Source organism: Belonocnema kinseyi, chromosome 5 (genome assembly GCF_010883055.1).
Source record: "Belonocnema kinseyi isolate 2016_QV_RU_SX_M_011 chromosome 5, B_treatae_v1, whole genome shotgun sequence".
Lineage (NCBI taxonomy): Eukaryota > Metazoa > Arthropoda > Insecta > Hymenoptera > Cynipidae > Belonocnema > Belonocnema kinseyi.
In genome coordinates, this window is record NC_046661.1 from 115227963 (window position 1) to 115247982 (window position 20020).

The following is a 20020-nucleotide window of genomic DNA, read 5'->3' on the forward strand; positions in this document are numbered from 1 at the left end:
ATCATAGAATGAAATTTAAAAGAATTCGAGATCAGCTTAAAAGAATACGAGGTGAATTCAAATGACTTTAAGCGAATTAAAAGAAATTAGTAAAGTTTAAACTTTTGTAAGCATTTTAGAACTTTAAGAGAATTGAAAATTAATTAAGGGGGTATCCCTATATAGATCGCGAAAAATTGAAGAAAACTTTGGGTATTTTTTGTAACAAAACTACACAATTTTTCGATCTCAAATTTGGACTGATATTGATTGACGTTTTATTACAATAAAAAATTTTTTAATGCAGAAAATAATAAACAAATCAGCCATGGCGCGCGAAAACTGACAACTTTTTCCCCCCCTCTGGTTTTATGGGCAACATCATCGGTCATGTGCCTCTCTGAAACATTTCAATAGTTTTTTTTTATTATTATAAGATGTATACCTCGTACATATACCTATTTTCAAAGCATGGAAAAATTATTTCAGAAAATGACAGAAAAAAATTTTTTTGAATTTTTTTATTTTTTATGCAAATAAGTGGTCAATTAATAATTTTGCACAAAAACAAAGAGCTATATCGAATAGACAATTAAATTATCTTTAAAATGGCGTTTTTTTCGATAAGTTGAAAATTCGCTGACTTCTCGTGCCCATAAACTCGGAAAATCGAAAAAATCGGATTTCGAGATAAACGCGAGATAAAAGTTTATAGGGACTCAAAAGTATTGAATGGAATCCAAAGCGATTCAATAGAATTTAACGGAATAAAATTGATTTTTATGGATTTCGGTGTATTTAAATGCAATTCAGTGGAACACAATAAACCTAAATTAACGAAATTCTACAGATTTCAATGGAATTCAAAGGAACTAAAAGCATCACGAGAGAATTCCAAGAACTTTTATATAATTAATTGGACTTTGAAGTAATTTAATAGAATTTTAAAAAATTCGACGGATTTGAACGAAATTTAATTAAAAACGAAAGCGTATGAATTTCAATGGATTCAAAGTTAATTCAATTCAATAAATTTCTATGCATTTCATCCATAAAAAATTTAAATAATATCCCATTTTGAAACGGGGAAAAATTTCAAACGATTAATTCACGGAAGCCGCTGATTTTAGAGCTACAATTTTTACGTGCTTTAAAGTCTCGCACTCTATGATCTAAAACCAGAGTAATTGAGACCTGAAAGCATACGGGCGTGGCCTTAAACTTTGAGGACTATGCTTTAAAATCAAGGGTTCCGAGATCTTAGTTCTCGCACCAAGGCTTGGTGAAATCAAGAAGAAGTGCCGTGAATTAATCTCCCGAAATTTCTCTCCGAGTACATAGAGAAAAAACATGTTTTCTAACGTGGAATCCAGGAATCTTATTTCTTAACAGGCAACAAAAAAGTTTTCACTTTAGATTTTGGTGAAATACGCCCTTCTTAGTGATGCTTAAATTAAGCAGCAATTTTTTTTTAGGTAACTTAAATGATGTTTCCTGTGATTATTTTGTTCTAAAAAGAAAATGTAATTCCATTTTTCTATCCATAGAATCTATTTTTAAATTTCTGAGATGTTAAAACCCTTCCGGCACCACTAAACATTTTTTTTATCATTCAAAAAAATGCTATAGAGTCTGATAGTAATATGTGAAAACTGGAGAGTATCGTTTTGGAAAAATGAAAGTTGTTTTTCAAGCCCTATTCTATTCTTTATTTTCAAAAACTGAAACGCATTATACAGTATCAAAATTTCAAAAATTAAAATAATTTCACAATCACTGAAAAAAAATAACAATCATAAAATCCTCGAATAAAGTGGAATTTTTTCTTGGACGTCAGTTTAGTAACGAGATTAGCTGTTAACCTTGGGATAAATAAATAAGGGAAACTCGACTTGAATGAAGCGTCGCTTTTTAAAATTTACTTTTGCGTACACGCTGGAAATTTTCCATACGATGGTTACTTCAGCGTCATTTGCGAGATAAAATCACGTGATGAAAATACAATAAATGATTGAGAAACACATTCTTTGTTCTCTTTACATTGCTTGTTACGACGAACATTGTATACGCACTTAGAAAAATATGGGACAGCGATAAAAATCCACTTTAAAAAAATAGTCTTAATAAATCTCCGACTGAAAATTTTAATTCTAGGCACAATTGTGGTACATAAATCATATTACGTTACATTTTGTATAGATTACACTATTAGAAAATTATACAAGTATAGGAAAATAGTAAGTTAATAAATAATTCAATCTAGAAATGCGTATCTCTTCACTTCCACTAATTTCGAGGAATGTCTTTGGTAAAGGTAATAATTAATAATATATAATAGTCCTTTTTACAAGTCTGCACTACGAACTGATGGTATTCGACCACCAACCGGGTGACCTGGTAAAAATTAGCCTAGACTTTGACAGGCGAAAACGTCATTAAAAATTTGGATAAAAAAATGTTTTCAAACTGTTGTGAAAGATATTTAATTATGCGTTAAAAGAGCCTTAATTGAAGTTATTTGATCTTATGTGCATTATATTATCACATATTGAAGCTTAGAATAAAGTTCCAATTCTTAAGGAGTTTTGTGCTTCAACTCTTGGTACGAGCTAGGAAAATGAATTCATCCATTTGATTTTTAGGATTTTACGTTCAACTTGAGCCATTAAAGATTTTTAAATCTTCACAAGTTCATGAATTAATAATTTGTTTTCCTAGCTCCCGTCAAGAGCTTTCCAGCAGTTTTTGAAGAATATTTTCATCTATATGCGAAACGACGCTATCACCTTTAAAAATCAAGGCGAATTTTTAGTAGGTCACCCTGTTAGTCCGATACTATTCAGCGTTAGTGAATTTCCTAAAATAATATTTAGGAGTTAGGAATGTTGTTAAAAATCAGTCACTTTCTCTCGAAATTTTATTTCAAATTTCCTGGCGATTCTGAGAAAATGTTTTCTTTAAGATCGTCGTGCAATGGGGGGATAATGCTGATAAGGAATTTCGTAGACCGGAGGAGCAGATTCTATGTGGCTCCTTTCGTGCCACGTTTCCGGCACGGGGGCGTGATACAGTCCATAATTTACCCCGCTCGTTGCTACTTTTTTCAACCCTTGTATACTGGACAGCATTAGGGCCATTTTTGCGAGAATAAGGGCTTTTCCTCCCAACACGGCGAGAAACTGAAAACCCATGGGGACCAAAACTGATCCCATTAGAAGGAGACCCATCATCATCATCATCATCATGCCTTGACGTCTTCTGTGATGACGTCTTCGACCTAAAAGGAATCATTTTATTTCATTAAAAAAACGGATTCTTTCTAGTCTAGATGTTACAAGAATTCTTGAGAATAATTAAGAGAACTATCAAATTATTTTTAAATATCTTTAGAACTTATTTAACAAATAATTTATCATTTATAAGGTAATTATTTTAATTAAAACTGATTACCTTCAACTACATAAGATTTTGAATTGCTTCTTACTTCAGGCAGGTTCATTGAATTTTCTACATTAAATTTCAAAACGTGAGTACGGAGAATTCGAGATAAGCGATATTGGAGCATTTCCCATAGACTGGAATCATCAATCTTCCGTCCAGTATCAATTTGATTACTGTAATGAAAAATAAAATTTAGGTTTTCTTGGAAAAAGTTTTAAATTCAGAGCGATTTGAAATCATTTCAAAAGATTGCATCATAAATTTAACAAAATCAAAGGAATTAAACATAACTCAAACAATTCACATAGCATGAAACGAATGCAAAGACTTGAAAGGAAAATTATGTGGATTTCCAAAGAATTGAGGGTGTATTCAAAATCATTGAGGATGTATTCAAAATCATTGAGGGTGTATTCAAAATAATTCAATGTAATTCAATAAATTTATAGAATAAAAAATAATGACAGGATTCGAATAATAAAAAAAATGAAAGTATTTAGAGAATTCAACATGAAATTAGATGAGTTTGAGATCATTTCAAAAGGATGCATCCTAAAAACTCAAAAAATGCAATGGAATTAAAAGTAAATCAAACAGTTTAAATAAATGGAAACGAATTCATAGAATAAAATTGAATTAAAGACAATTTATAGAATGAAAATAATTAAGGGGTTATCAAAATAAATCTTAAGAATTCAAAGAATTCAAAGATTTCAGAGACTTTAAGAGAATTTAGAATAATTCGAAATAATTCAATGGAATTAATTTTTAAAATTACATTTTTTTATGAAAAAGGTTCTTCTGTTTTTGCTTCGCTAGAAATCGAGCCACAGGTTTTTCGAATGCCGGTCAGGTGATTTCACCACTAAGCTACTAAAGAGATCGATAGAGGAACCTTTTTACACAAATACACGCTGTCTTTAGCAAGATGCTGCGTTTTATATACGTCAACTTTACCAGGAATCTGTATTATCATAGGAGATGGTAACAACCATGGACATAGGAAACACGGGACTAGGCATGCCATCCTAACTTGGCGAGCGGGGTTGAATCCACGGGAGGGGGGAGAATTCCATGAGTGGGGAGAGCCGCCATTTTACGATGTGACATTTAATTATGCGCACGAGAATTTTTGCCGACAAACTTTGCATGAAAATATAAACATTTGGGTGCTGCCATGTTTGTCGCGGGACATCAAAAGGTGGCGGACCTCCCCCCTCATTGCATCACCCCAGCAATGGCATGCCTAGTCCCTTGTTTCCTATGTCCATGGTAACAACCAATTAGTGGAGATATCTTTCATCGACCGTGAAAATAGAAATTAGCACTATCAATCTAAGTTAATTCCTCAAATTATAAACATTCTTAAAATTCTTTATTTTTTTAATTAATTCCATCTAGTAGCTCCATCTAGTCTGAAAAGACTTTAAGAATTTCTGTTATTTGAGGAGTCAACTTAGATCGATAGTGTTGATATATATTTTTAAGGTCGGTGAAAGATATCTCCACTGGTCTGCTGTTACCATCTCCTATAATAATACTGATTCCTTATCATTATGAAAATTTAAAGAGTACAAAATAATTCGACGCACTAAACTATTAAGAAATTTTTAAATTAATTTAATGACTTAACAGCTATAAGAGAATTCAAATAATTTATAAAATTTAAACATAAATTAAAAATTATTTCAAAAGGGTGCAAGGTTATTTTAAAAAAACTTCAAGAATAAACAATTATTAAAAGGACTCAAAGAATTTAAAAATTTTGAAGAATTTGAAAAATCCAATTATTGAACATAATTCAAAAGAATACAAAGAATTAAGAGGAAATCACAATGATAACTGAAGAATTCAAGCTTTATTCACAATAATGTAACATAATTTAAAATAATTCAATGGAATTCTAAATAATTTTAAGAATAAAAATTAATTAAGAAGGTACAAACATAAAAAATTTATATTGAATATTTACAAATGCATTGAAAGTTTATTTTAAAAAGTCAATAGGAGTCAAAATAATTGAAGTAATAAAAATAATTTAAAGGATTCAAAGAATTTACAAAAATCTAAATAAAGGGAATTTACAATAATTTCCAAAAAATTAAAGGTTTATTCACAATAATTCAATATAATTCAAAATAATTCAATAGAATCCAAAATAATTTAAAGAATACCAAACATTTAGGAGGCAGAAAAGAATTAGAAAAAATATAAAGAATTTAGAGAATCATATGACTCTGAAGACTAAGAGATTTTATAACAATGGCAAAGAATTTAATAGAATTGAAAAAACCAGAGAATAAAAAATAATACAGAGAATTTAAAGAATTAAGATAATTATTAAAAGTGGAAAGACTTTAAAGACCTCAAGAAAATTCAAAGATTTCAAAAAATTATAAAGAATTTGGAAAATTCAAAGACTGAAGAATTTCAAAGAGATTTCATAATAATTCAAAGAATTTAATGGAATTAAAAAGCTTGAAAGAATAAGACATAATTTAGAGGATTCTAATAATTTAAAACATTCAACATGGATTATTATTTCAGATTACTTTTAAAGGATATAAGACAAGAATTGGCAAGACTACAAAGAATGAAAGGGAATCCGTAGTGATTTCCAAAGAATTGAAGGTGTATTCAAAAGAATGCAATGGAATTCAAAAGGCATTATTGGAATTAAATAGAATTAAATGGAATTCAAAACAATAGAAAACAATCAAGGGGATTCAAAGAATGACAAAAATGTAAAAAATTGAAAGACTTTAAAAAGTTTAAGAGAATAAAAAATTATTGAGAGGATTTAAAGAATTCGGCAAATTACAATAATTCAACATAAACTGAAAACAATCTAAATTAATTTGAGATGAATGCAAAATGAATTCCAAACACTGCAAGGGAATTAAAAAAATTAAAATAATTACAAAAAATAATTACAAGTACATTTTCTAAACTAATATCAACTTTAATAATGCAACAAAATTCCACAAGAAGGCTTAAGAATAATGATATTCCTCAACAAAATCATTTTTAAACAAATACTAAATAAAATCAATTTGTAAAAAATAATTGCACAAAAAGTCTTAAAAAAGAGATATATGTTTAAGCCATATAACCTGTATCGTTCTGTATGGGTCGGTTCTTTTACCGTTCTTAAAAGTTCGATTCTTGGTCAATAAAAAAAAAACATTTAATAATATACAGAATCAAGGAAATCTGCATAAGTTTCCGAAGAATTGAAGGCGTATGTGAAGAAATTCAATGGAATTCAATAAAGTTCAAAATAATTCAAACAGAAAAAAATGATTTAGAGGATTCAACAAATTACAATTTTTCTAATGAATGGAAAAAAATCAAAGAATTGAGAAGAATGCAAAGAATTACAGGGAATGCATAGTGATTTTCAGACAATTGAAAGTGTATTTAAAATAATTCAATGGAAATTAAAATAGTTCAATGGATTTAACAAGAATTCAATGTAATTCAATGGAATTTAATAGAATTAAACAGAGTTAAACAATTTTAACAATTAACGATTCAAAGTCTTTCAATCATTTTAAAGAATCAACAAAATTGTAAAGAATTTAAAAGAATTCAAAGAATGCAATTAAATTTTGAAAAAAAAATTGAATGAGAAATAATTAGGAATATTTAAAGAATAAACAATATTCTAAAGAAATTAAAGAATTAAACGAGCTTACAGATTTTCAAGAAATTCATGATAGTTCAGAAGAATTCAAAACATTTCAGGGCATTTGAAATAATTAAATGAATTTTTTTTTAAATTATTGAATTTAAAATAATTTAATGGAATTCAAAAGAATTTAAAAAAATGTAAATGATTAAGAATATTCAAATAACTGAAAAAATTCTAATGAAGTTACAGAATCCAAAAATTTAAAAGACTTCAATGAAATTCAAAAGAATTCCCAAGAATTCGAAGTATTCGATGAAATTTAAAAAATGTAAAGAATGTCAAATAATTCAGAGGATTTTGAGAATCATAAAAATTCCATAGAATCTAAAGTCTTTAAAACTTCAAGGGAATTCAAAATAATTCAATGGAATGCAAAAGAATTCGAGGTGAGTTTAAAAGCACACAAGGTGAATTTAAAAGGATTCAAGGAAATTCAAAGGAATTAATCGGATTTAAAAAATCTTAGGAATTTAAAAACTTTGAGAGAGTTCGGCGAAGTTAAATGATAAAAAATAATTAGCAGGATTTAACGAACTAAAAAATTTAAGAATTCAACAGAATTGAAGAATTAAAATCATTGAAAAGAATTCACAGTGATTCGCGAACAATGGACGGTGCATTCTGACGAAATCAATGCAATTTATAGTAATTTACAAATATACAAATTACTTCTAGTGATTTAGAAAAATGTAAAAAATTAAAAATCATTCTACTTAATTTACAGCATTAAAAGGAACTGAGGAGAATTGTTTCATTTATTCATATTTTTTTCATACTGATTATTCTTATGATCGTTTAATATTGCTGTCATACTAAACTAAAATTATTGTTAAAAAAATGATGATTCGGAAAAAAATTCTGCCTTAAAAATTGAAGCAAAAATATGATTAATAATTTTTTAAATTACCTGCTAAGATCATTTTCTGTGGAACTTTTATTTTCGAACCGTATGAGCTCAAGTCCACCATAAATTGGAATAACATCTTCATCGAGAAAAGCATCGACAGCGACTAAAGCTCTTCTTTGTAAGCAGCTTCGAAGATTTTCAAAAATATAATTTCGCGCTGGATCCTTCCAAGGAACAGGAGGACAAGTTTTTAATAAAAATCGAAGTCCCAGGGACCATTTTGCTATATCATCGCCATTGTAACTTTTTGCTGCGGTTATCAAAACCACTAGATATAAATAAAATACTCCCGAACGCATCTGGAAAAAATTAATAAGAAATATATTTTAACAACTGATATAATTTAAAATAAATTAAATCATAAGAAAATAATGAATTAAATTTAATTTAGAGCTGAGACACTTCAAAAGATTAAAAACAAAACATTGTTTATACTCGGCTGAGGGTCAGATAAGAGCGTTGAGGCTCGGGCGATAATTCGAGGATGGCCAAAAGCTTCCTAATCTACTTAAACGAAAGCTGTGCACTCCAGTGAAAAAGCTTGTACTCAGTCAGACGCGGCAAAAGTACCGGATGGACAAATTCCTCTTCCACTTAAATAAAAACTATCAGAAACTATTTTGGATCAGAAAATATTCATAAAAAAAAAACATTTTATTGTTTTATTTGAGTTTTATTTGCCATGCTAAATTTGTATGGTTAACACCAAAAATCTTAGAAAAAGTAAATTTTTCGTAATTATAAAAATTTAGGACTATAGGAGTGTTCCGTGAGCCTTTTATTTAATTTCTTAAATTAATGATAATCACGTTTATTTTTCGCTTTTTCACGTTTCTGTAAGAAAATTTAAAATAAGAGACTTGACGAAAACAGGGGAATATAAATTTTTTACCTAAAAAGACAATTTTTCAACCAAAAATCAAGTTCACAAGCTGAGATGTCAAATATTTTAGGAAACAGTTCTCTTTTAAACCGTTAATGATACATTTTCAACAAGAAAGTTAATTTCCAACAAAAAAGATGACTTTTCCATTATAAAAGATGAAATTTCAATCCAAAATAACGAATTTCGGAAAAACAGTTGAATTTTTGACCAATTCAGATAACTTTAACAAAATAGTTAGATTTCAATCAAATAATTAACTTTTTAACTAAATAATTAAAATTGTAAGCAAATAATGGAAATTTCTACCAACAGATGAGTTTTCAACATGATAGATGAATTTTCAATAAAGAAGATTATTTTCCTATCCAAAAAGACGATTTTTCAATCAAAGAATTAGGTTTCCAAACTAAAAGGTCAAATCTGTCAGAAAATTATTGACTTTAACACCAGTAATTATAAATTTCAACAAGAAAGATAATCTTTAACAAAAAACTATGGATTTCTAGCCAAATAGTTGAATTTTCAACCAAAAAGTTAAATTTTTGAAAAAAATGGAATTTTTACCAAGCAAAATGATGTTAACCTAATGCTGCGTTTTAAACAAAATAATTAATCTTTTAACCAAATAGTTGCATCTTTAACCTAAAAAGATGTATTTTACTAGTTTCTCATCGGAACGAAATCGATATTAAAAAATAAGTGTCCATAACATAACTGTAAAACAAAATTATTTAACAAAATTATCATAGTTTACAAAATCATAGTATAAGTTTTGAAATAGGAAAATACTGAATAATAATCGACAGCGTGAGAGATTCGACAATCTATCATTCTCTACACCTTTCCAATAAAAAGGAGCAAGTAAATGATTATTAATTGTTTAAATAATTGAAAATTGTCTTTCAAAAAAAATATGACTCATAACATTCAGCAGCTGCGTCTTTAATTCCAGAAAGAGCTTTTTTTAATTTAAATTTTTTAAACAATTTAAATTTGTTTAAACATTTATTTTTTCAGGAAAGTTGCGTAGTTCCCCAAGATTTGTGCATAGACTTCTTAAAATTAAAGGTAAATGCTCATAAACTATATTATAACTGCAATTTTTGGATTGTGAATTCTCTTTTGTTAAAGCTTCTTCGGACTTAAGGAACATATTCTCATAACGTATCTCGTGATTTGCAATTGATTAAAATATGCCTGAAACACGCAATTTTCTGTATTCTGTTCCACTCTATTATATTATTATATATAAAAATTTTATTATTTTTTATTATTACTTGAATATTTGTTTCTGAATTGGCGTTGCTCTTTATTAGTAGCTAGTCTGCAAAATCTATGATTTTAATAAATGTATAACTACTATTACAGTTCATAATGTGCAATTGTAGTACATGCAAATTAACTTATTTTGAGGAAAAAAAGAAGAAAATTGTTAACAGCAGTTGAACAATTGCAAATGGTAAAGTTGTTAATAATAAACGTAAAAAATTAAAATTCGTAATCAGGGGTGTAGCGGGGTTGATTTATGTGGGGTTTTAAGGGGTGAAAATGGTATTGTATCAGTGACCTTTTCACATAACTTCTAAATGTCTGAGAAAAAGCGAAAAACCGTGTTTTATTTTTTTGTCGTTTTTTATTTTTCATTTACGCAAAAGAAATTTTATTTTGACGATACTCAATGAAATTATACCTTCTTATGTCCTCAATATTCACAAATTTTTTCAAATGGAAAAATTAATTGCTTTTCGAGATAATCATTTGTTCCGGTCCGAAACACTTTTTTTCAGATGAAATTTTTCCTTTAGAAAGTCATCGTACAAAGTTCTTTCAGGGCTCAATTTTTTTGTTTTGACACATACGTTCTGATGAAATGAAAAAAATATAGTCTCTATTGAAGAACATGCTCAAAAATGGAAAAAACTCTAAAAGTGACTTTTGCAACAATCAATACGAAAAAAAACTGTATTTCGTGATTTAACCATAAGCTTCATTTTTAACACTAACACTATTAACATTCAAATCGAATAATGAAGCTTCAGATGAATAAGGAGCAACACAAATTTTTTAATTTGTTTGCCTGAATATTAATTGGTTTTCAAATTGTTGTTAAATTTATAGATGCATAAGCATGCAGAAAATGTCATGGTTCGGACGATTGTTCGAACTTTGATTAAATTTCGGAAGATTTTGATGAATACGAAGACATATCACGTTAAATCGAGAAACCAGGCCTTTGCTTGAACCCGGAAATTCAGTTATCCGAGGAATTTAGCGATATCGAAAAAACGTTTGAAGATCAGTAAGAAATACAGTGTACTGAAAATTCGTACCATGAAGATCAATTTGAAATGTTCCCAAAAAGACCCAGATTAGCGTAGTATCGTTTATTTATCTATTTTTTATATATACATTATGTTGTAAATATTCAGTGTACAAATCTTGAAAAATAAAATATTTTTGAAAACAAAATCTTAAACTCTAAATAGTTTCATTGAAAATAGCTTATACATCTATAAATTTAATAAAAATTTAAAAACCAATTGATTTTAAGGCAACAAAATTTTTTAATTCGTATTTTTCCTTATTCATCTGAAGCTTCATTATTCGACTTGAATGTTGATAACATTAGTCTTCAAAAATGGAGCTTCGGCTCAAATAATAAAATACAGTTTTTTTCGTATTTTTTCTGTCAACTTGAATGGAGTAATCAGTTTTTAAGATATTTTACAATTTAAAAAAATTATCAACATTTAGTGGAAAATTGATTGTTGGAAAAGTCACTTTTCAAGTTTCTTCCATTTTTGAGTATGTTCTCCAATAGGGACTATTTTTTTCATTTCATCAAAAAGTATATGTCAAAACAAAAAAATAAGCCCTGAAATAACTCTGTTCTCCAATAGGGACTATTTTTTTCATTTCATCAAAAAGTATATGTCAAAAGAAAAAAATAAGCCCTGAAAGAACTCTGTACGATGATTTTCTGAAGGACAAATTTCATTTGAAAAAAAAAGTTTTTTGGATCAGAACAAATGATTATCTCGGAAATCAATTTATTTAACCATCTAAAAAAAATTTTGAATAATGAGGACATAAAAATGTATACTTTCATTGAGTTTGGTCAAAATAGAATTATTTTTGCGGAAATGAAAAATGAAAAACAAACAAAAAATAGATGTTTTTTTGTATTTTTCTCGGACGTTTTTAGATTATGTGAAAAAGCCATTGATACCCAAGTTGTAGATTTTTTTATAATCTATATGTTTTCTATTGAACACTTTTTTCTCTGACGTCAACTTTCGCCGAAAATCACAATAATACCATTTTCACCAATTTTAACCCCACACAAATCAACCCCGCTACACCCGTGCTCAGGCACTTTTCTTTTTTACGTTTATTATGAACCACTTTAACATTTCCAATTGTTCAAGTGCTGTTAACAATTTTCTTTTTTCCAAAGTTTAATTCGCCTGGAGTATTGTACATTGATATTAAAACAAACGTATTTTCATTGCCATTATTATTTTCTAACTATGCGTCCTATAAAAAACTAATCTGTAAAAGATTTGTCGATATTGTTTGGTTAAATAACTTTTGTAATTTTTTTTCGTGGCTTGTGTTGTTGATCTAAAAGTTTCAATTCGATATAATATAGAAAATATTATAATTCAAGCCACATATTAACATAAAAAAAGAATTCTCTGCTGTTCCATAAAGGAAAATGCATTCTGGAACACCGGTACAAAAGGTACAAGAGTCCAGAAGTTGTTTCATAATAAGCACATATAGGTCATTCCGCTTTTTCATAAATATTATAACTTTGCTTAGAATAAATGAAACTTTTAATAGACGTTTCGCATTCAGAAAAGATCAGCCCATTCATTGATATAAACATTTTGAAAAGATATTCTACTATCGTTCTAAAATTAATAAAAATCTATAAACCCTAACAAAATTTATCTCATGATAAGTACCTTTACCTTAGCAACAATAATAGCGCACATCTTATGTTCACTTTAGTAGAAGGTTCATGCTTGTTGCAGCTGCACTAAACAGTGCATGTGTTCACGAGGAGTAGAAAAATTATCTTATTGACCTTAACCAACTCCCATTAACTAAATATTTTTAATTGAAATTGCGAGGTAAATGAGTAAAATGTGTTATAAATTAAATAAATTGTTATATCTAAAGAGGATTTTGCATAAAGTGCAGATAATTTTTTGCTCCCAACAATGCCAAAATTCCGTTAAATGTATATAGGTTGGGACACATGTTCCAAATAGGATGATACACGTTTTTTTTAAACTGAGATTTGTAATTGCTCATTTGTATATAAAAACACTATTGAACAAATAAATAATTGATAAAAATTTATTATTACAAAAATTTATTTCGCATCATAATTATATATGTTTTGTTAAGAAAAAAAGTAAGCTATTTAATAGAATTTCAACACGGTGGAATGAAAGCCCAAAAATATGATCAAAGAAAAAAGATATGGGCCGAAAACAAAACCCGTCGTAATATATTTCTAACTTTTAATTAACCTCCCTATTCGAATTATTATTAACTGTAACACCTCAGCGCGTCAATTCCAGGGAAAAATTTATTGAGAAATAAAGTTTAATACTTACTGAGCCGAAAAATAATAATGGTTCCAAATTTTCAAAAAGTAGACATGGTGCAGTATAAATCTACTGCGATGAATGGTTTAAATTTTGAACCAGTCAAGCACGGTGTACTAGTGTGAATGCGGACCGCCCTACTGGTATATGGCAGTAATTATCTTTGAATTCTGATTATTTAATGAAACACTAAACTTGCCTGGAAAAATGTGTAGCACTAGGTGGGTAGAAATATCGATTTGAAATGCTCCCGTGGAAACATTGACCTCAGCATTTATACTAGAAAATAAATAGGCCAGGATGTCACTTGTGTGTTTATTAGGACTCATCGAAGGGGATTAGGATAGCGGACGATAGGCGTCCCCGGTCTTTATGCTCGGCCAGCATAAAAGTCGAACATATAATTGTCAGCAAAATAAATGGAAATAAACGACCACGCGTGTAAGGACTTCAAGTCTGTCTCCAATTTCTAGGACGCTAACCTTACAATTACTACTGGAAAGAAAAATTCGATAGCGGATAGCGAGTGGGAGGTAATCTTTTCAAAAACGAGCACCAAACGCCGACAGCTTAAATAACACAGGCACATAACAAAAAAGTTTGCAGAGCCAAAAAAGCTACCTACGGCACGAATAGCTTCGATTACGTTCAATCTAAAAGTACATTGCACATCCAGTTTTTCTTTTGTACGTGTTTCAGTGATGACCCCGGGTAATTTAGAGCCAAGATCAAAAAAATCTAACTACAAGTTTTTAAAAAATAGATTTCTTCATCTTTTAAATTAATAAATTAATTAAATTGGATCCTCTCCAGGGGACTATATTGTGTAGTTCAATACATTTTTCTAAAAATATAAACAACATTGATAGAAACCGACTAAAATACCATCTATTTTAACAAATGTTAACATTTTATTATTAAAAACGTTTATTAATAGTTCACTAACTGAAATCTTTAAAAATGTAACCCTTAACAGATGTATATTTTGTGCTTTTTACAAAAATTTGCAAAAAAATGTCAAAAATCTATCGAAGCGACTAAGCAAAAAATCAATAATATCAATTAATGTTTGTTCAAATACATAAGACAAACATCTAGCGAGGGTACCATTTTATAGATTTTAGAAAGGGGACAAGTTTGAATATTGATACTCAACTTAAAAAAAATGTTTTTAAACATTCAATCTTCATGTGCATCAACCTAAATGCTATTTTAGTCGATTTCTTTAAATTTTTTCTATATTTTTGGAAGAATGGATTGAATTTGATAATATAAACGTGCGGGAAAAGGTTCTGGCGCTAGCATGGCCCAGATTAGACCGCTAGGTTTCTAGCCGTGGCGCTGACCAGACAGTCTAGCTTGGGCCTAGTCAGAGGTGTAAGGTTTTCCTGGCTAGCCTCAGACCAGACCGTCTGATCAGCCGCTATGTGGGGGCTGGTCAGCAGCTTAGCAGATCCTTTTATCTTAAATTTTTCCCAGACTGTGCACAAATGTGGGGAAAATACAAAGACCGAGCAATGTACGCGAGATCTAAATATACGAGTATACCATCGAGCGCGATGAGCATGTGCACGCGCAACGGTCAGTGTTTCCATTTTTGGTATATTTTTGAGAAAATGCATTGGGTTAAACAATAAGAATATCTGGGAAGGGTACAATTTAATTGATTTTGGGAAGCTTAACAATTCTGAATTATGAATTGCTATTGTGATTTTTCTTAGTTTTCAAAAAAATGAGAATCTGAATCGGTAAAAATGAAATTTCTTCAATTTTAGAGATAAAACCACATTTTTCATTACTTTGAAGGTCAGGTACTTTAATAATCTCATGGAACATCTTCATCTTCACTAAGACTAAACGTTTTTAAGAATAAAATGTTAATGTTCGTTAAACTAAATGCTTTTTCAGTTCATTTTTATCAATGTTTTCTATATTTTTGGAAAAACTTTTTTGAATTAAACAATATAAACATCTGCCAATTTAATATATTACAGGAAGCTGAAAAGTTTTGAACGATGAATTGCTATTCATATTTTACGTTATTTTCGAGAAAAATTATATTTTTAATTGTTAAATATGAAAAAATATTTTTCTATAAACGCGTAGTACGATTTTTGTTTTGCTCATAATGCCCGAGGGTTTTAGTTTGGGTTAAATTATCCCAAGTAGCCCACTTTCTTAAGATTCATAATTTTAATGCTATTTTTGGTTGAAAATTTATATTTTGTACTTGAATATTCATGCACTTTGTAAAAAATACTTTCTTTATCGTTTATTTTTGTGAAACTTTATTTTTTTCGAAAATTAACTGTTTCGTTAAAACTCATATTTTTGGGATGAAAATTCAACGATTCTTTAGATAATTTCATCCTTCTGGGTTTAAGCTCTACCCATTTTGTTGAAAATTAAAATGACTAGTTTCAAATTCGTTCTTTTTTTAGAGAATTAATTTTTTAACGAACGATGTAACTATTTTATTATTCTTCGAAACTTTATATCTCTTATTAAAAATTGATCTGTTCCAGTCGAAGATTCATAAATTTTGTTAAAAACTCATCCTTTTTGGTCAAAAATTATTTTTTTGTTTTGAAAACTCATCCTTTTTGTTAAAATGCAACTTTTGGTTCTAAAATATTTTGTATTGGATAATAATTTAAAAATTTTGTTTTTATTAGAACCCCTTTAAGTAATTTAAACTGTCAATTCAGGAATGCTCGAATTTACCCCACTTGTCTGAATTTACCCCATATGACGGTATTTTGTTGTAAATGTATGTTTTTTGGTAGAAATTTAATCTTTTTGCTAAAAAATTTATCTTTTTTGTTAAAAACTTAACTTTTTGACTAAAAAATTATCTTCTTGAGTTGTGAAATCAACCACTTGGTTAAAAGTAGAACTAGTTTGTTGAAAATTTATATTTTTTCAAGATTCACCTCTTTGGTTTAAAAGTTAGCTTTTTCGTTATATATCCATTTTTTTCTTCACGGAAATTAATCTTTTTGTTGACATTTTTACATAACTGAATTTTTGGTAATTGAAAGCTGAAAGTAGACAGTTGTAACTCTTGTGAAATTTACAGTATTTTCCATCAGCTCATCTTCGAGTCTTTTTTGGCTCGTCTTCGGCTCGTCTTCGGCTCGTCTTCGGCTAATTAATAGCTCTTCCCGACTTTCCTACGACTTTCCTTCGATTTGCCTATGGGTCGTTCAGCAAACTTCACAATCGTGTGGAACCGCTTACTTTCCACACTTGTAGCACAATATACTATTTTGGTTAAAAATGCAACTTTTTGTTTGAAAATTAATCTGCATATGTTCAGGATTCAACTACTTTTCCTTCAAAAACTTTTTGCATTATTTGGAAACTTTTCGGAATTCTTTAAAAGCTTCCGGATTTTTTGTTCAAAATTTGGAAAAATCCACATTTTGTTTTAAATTTGTTTGTAATTATTTCAAGGTTTAAACTAATTTTAGATCTTTTCAAAAGTACTAAATATCTCTTTAACTTATGAACTCGAATTTTTCTGAATTAATAAGTGTTCAATTGTTATTTATACATAAAAAGTCAATAAATTTAATTACAAATTAAATTTTTTTCTACAGAAAAATTAGAATTGTAACGTTTAATGTTTAAATGCATCTTTTTGAAAGTTTGACGAGTCAAGGATTTCTGTTTCAAACAATTTAGTTTAAAACTTTTTAGTTTCGAATTATTGATTTATAATTGCTCATTATAAATGAAGAGTCAAATATAGATAAATATGATATAATTTCTCCCTTTCTTAACTAAAAAATTTCAAATTGAGTCAACTGCAAGTGGAATATATTAGACTGAAACAATATTCAAATAAATTTTGAAATATAATAGAAATTTATTATTCATCTTTTGATTTAATTTTGATTTAAAATAAAAAATGTTTTATAAAGTTTCATTGTGATGCTTGCATTTGTTTAACTACTTACAAAGGTTTTTAATTTTTAATTCTCTCAGTCTTCAAACCGCATTTTAAAATTCTTGAAATTAAACATGAAAATCTTAAATGGAAAATTTATAAAGTAAAAGATTTTAAATTATTAAACTGAATTGTATCATTATTGAAAAAATCAACAATTGAACTGATCATTCAAGAAATTTTGAAGACGAACCAAAAATAAAATTGGGAACGTTTTGACTAAAATTATTTTTAAATCGAATTGTTCAATAACATTGACGATTTTAACATTTTAATAATCGGTAAAAAGTTATTTTCAATAATTCTTTCACTTTGTTATTATTTTCTGTAATCTGATTGCACTCAACTGTTCCCACTAGTTATTATTGAAGGAAAATAAATTTAAAATGCAATCAGATAGAAAAATACTAAGATCCGGATTGCAAGTCGCAAATCAAGTACTGAACCAGACATTCATGTCTCTTTACTGACAGCGCTGTCATTTTCGTTTAACCTCCACTTCTCTTTAATTCACTTTTTAAACTCTTCTAAGAATTACTAATACACGGAAATAATATGTTTCGTCCACGCCCCACTAACCGTTGTTCGATTCATCACGCGATTAGGCGGAAATGAATGAAACTATGAAAAAATAAACATTCGGAATTCTCTCACGGAAGAAAAATATTAATCACTATTATTTTATATCAATTTTAATTTCTCCTGACTCTTTTATTTTCTGTTTCGAGATTCTTCAATAAGGGGCCATCCATAATGGGAGCGTACATAAGACACGTTATCGGTTTTCTACTCATTTTCGCCCCCCCCCCCCCCCCCCCCCCCCACACTAACTTTACAGACTATGATGCTATTGCTGATTCCCCTCTCCTCTAATATCATGTCAATTATTCTTAAAATTAAGGAAATTTAAATAACAATTCCATGAGAATGAGGGTCCAACTTAATTTTTAGCTTATGACGCAATTAGTGATATGTAATGGTATAATGAGATACCAACTCTGTTTGGCGTGATCGTCGGAATTCTATCTACTGAATTTAAAAGTAATATAGGTCATTTTAAAGGAAATTTAGTTTGCCATAAGGAGCTCAAATAAAAAATTTTATTAAGATTTTTTTTATGCTGAAAATACAAGAAATGTAAAAAAGTGCTTTTTCCAAACTCGTCAAACTATTCTCATAATATGAGGTACCCCAGGAAATAGCTAATAAAATACAAAATAAAGTATTATTTTTAATGAAAAACTTTATTCTATGTTTCCGAAGTATAAATTTACTGCTATTTAGATATATTCAGTTTTTGCAGTAGTCACAAACACTTTTGTAACCAATTTCCCCCGCGCAGCCACAGTGTTATAAAAACCATAGGTAGGGTAAAGGGGGGCAGCGCCAACCAGTTAACAGTCAATGATTTTTTTAAAGTTAATGAGATTTTGAATTGATCCATTTTTTCTAATTTCGAGTTCTACATTATTTTATATCATATTTCTATAAGTATTAATCACAGGGAAAAAACAATAATTTGGTAATTTAATTATTTCTGACAAGCTGTATTTCATCGGCTTTGCCCCTCACCTGAAGGCAAAGCCGACTGCAGCTTTTTATGGAAATAAAAACATTTAAAGATCAGAAAATTTGATGGTTTTCTTCTGTGGTATTTTATGTACTGGAAAATATATATCAAATATATATCAATGTAGCCCACAAGATAAGTTGCTGTTCTACATTGCCGATCATTTATCGACAAAACTTGTGACGTCGTGTATCACCTAAGCACTTGTTAATATTATTTTCGTCGGGTCTGCCCCCCTGGCAAAGCCTCACTTATTTATAAGATTTAATATATTTTGGACTTGAATTACGTTTGATTAATATGATTAGATTGTGTGATATTGTTTTATCTGTCAAAATATCAAGTTTTTATACTGTAAGTATTGTCATTAAAGTTGAAAACTTTATATTTTTGTCAGCAAAACTTCCATTTTTTCGTGGTAAAAACTGATTTCTGTATAATTTTTCTTTTGCAATGTCAATTTTTAAGAGTTTAGTAAGTAACACTATCTCTCTGATAAAATAGATTTATTTGATGCAAAGTAGAACTAAAATTGTTAAATAATAGCCATGCTATAAGGAAAATCACCTTTGCCTCACTGGTTGGCGCTGCCCCCCCTTACCCTGTCTCATATTATGAGAACCACGCTATGAAACTATGCACTTACTATGCCTGACCTGTACAATGAAGAACTTCGACACCATCGATATTTTCCTACTTAGTTATTCAATCCCCATCACTCCAGACAAACTTTACTGCTAAATACATATTTAATGAATAATAAATAGGGTTTAAAGAATTCCCTTCCAAGAACTCGACTACCATCGATTTCACAAAAAGTTCGCCTATGAACTTTAGAAGCCCAATGAAAAGTGGAATACACCACGAAACTGCTCTTTCTACAAGGGCTACAAGTTAGTGATAGAACCAACAGACTGGGTCTCTTAGTTTAGCTAATACCCCGCTATCTCTTATTACGAGAATATCTCA

The 20020-nt window shown here is 29.0% G+C and overlaps 1 protein-coding gene across 2 annotated transcripts; it reads right to left on the reverse strand.

Annotated features, from left to right (window-relative positions):
* Nucleotides 1–1680: 1680 nt before the first annotated feature.
* LOC117173493 lies at nt 1681–13805 on the reverse strand. Of its 2 annotated transcripts, none has more exons than XM_033362107.1 (4): nt 13729–13805; nt 8022–8320; nt 3430–3593; nt 1681–3256 (listed from the first exon to the last, which is right to left on the reverse strand). In XM_033362107.1, exons 2-4 carry the CDS (start codon nt 8318–8320, stop codon nt 2937–2939), a joined length of 783 nt encoding a protein of 260 aa, XP_033217998.1. In that variant the 5' UTR covers nt 13729–13805; the 3' UTR covers nt 1681–2936. The 2 variants fall into 2 exon arrangements, with proteins under 2 accessions (XP_033217998.1, XP_033217997.1); XM_033362106.1 differs by having other exon boundaries at nt 13539–13774.
* Between the last annotated feature and the right edge of the window lie 6215 nt (nt 13806–20020).

Excerpts from the sequence above, each read along its gene's own strand:
- LOC117173493 (XM_033362107.1), bottom strand. The coding sequence starts at position 8,320 with ATGCGTTCGGGAGTATTTTATTTATATCTAGTGGTTTTGATAACCGCA. Across the intron at positions 3,594-8,021 it reads ACAGAAAATGATCTTAGCAG|TAATCAAATTGATACTGGAC; the intron begins GTAATTTAAAAA and ends TTTTCATTACAG. Across the intron at positions 3,257-3,429 it reads AAAATCTTATGTAGTTGAAG|GTCGAAGACGTCATCACAGA; the intron begins GTAATCAGTTTT and ends GATTCCTTTTAG.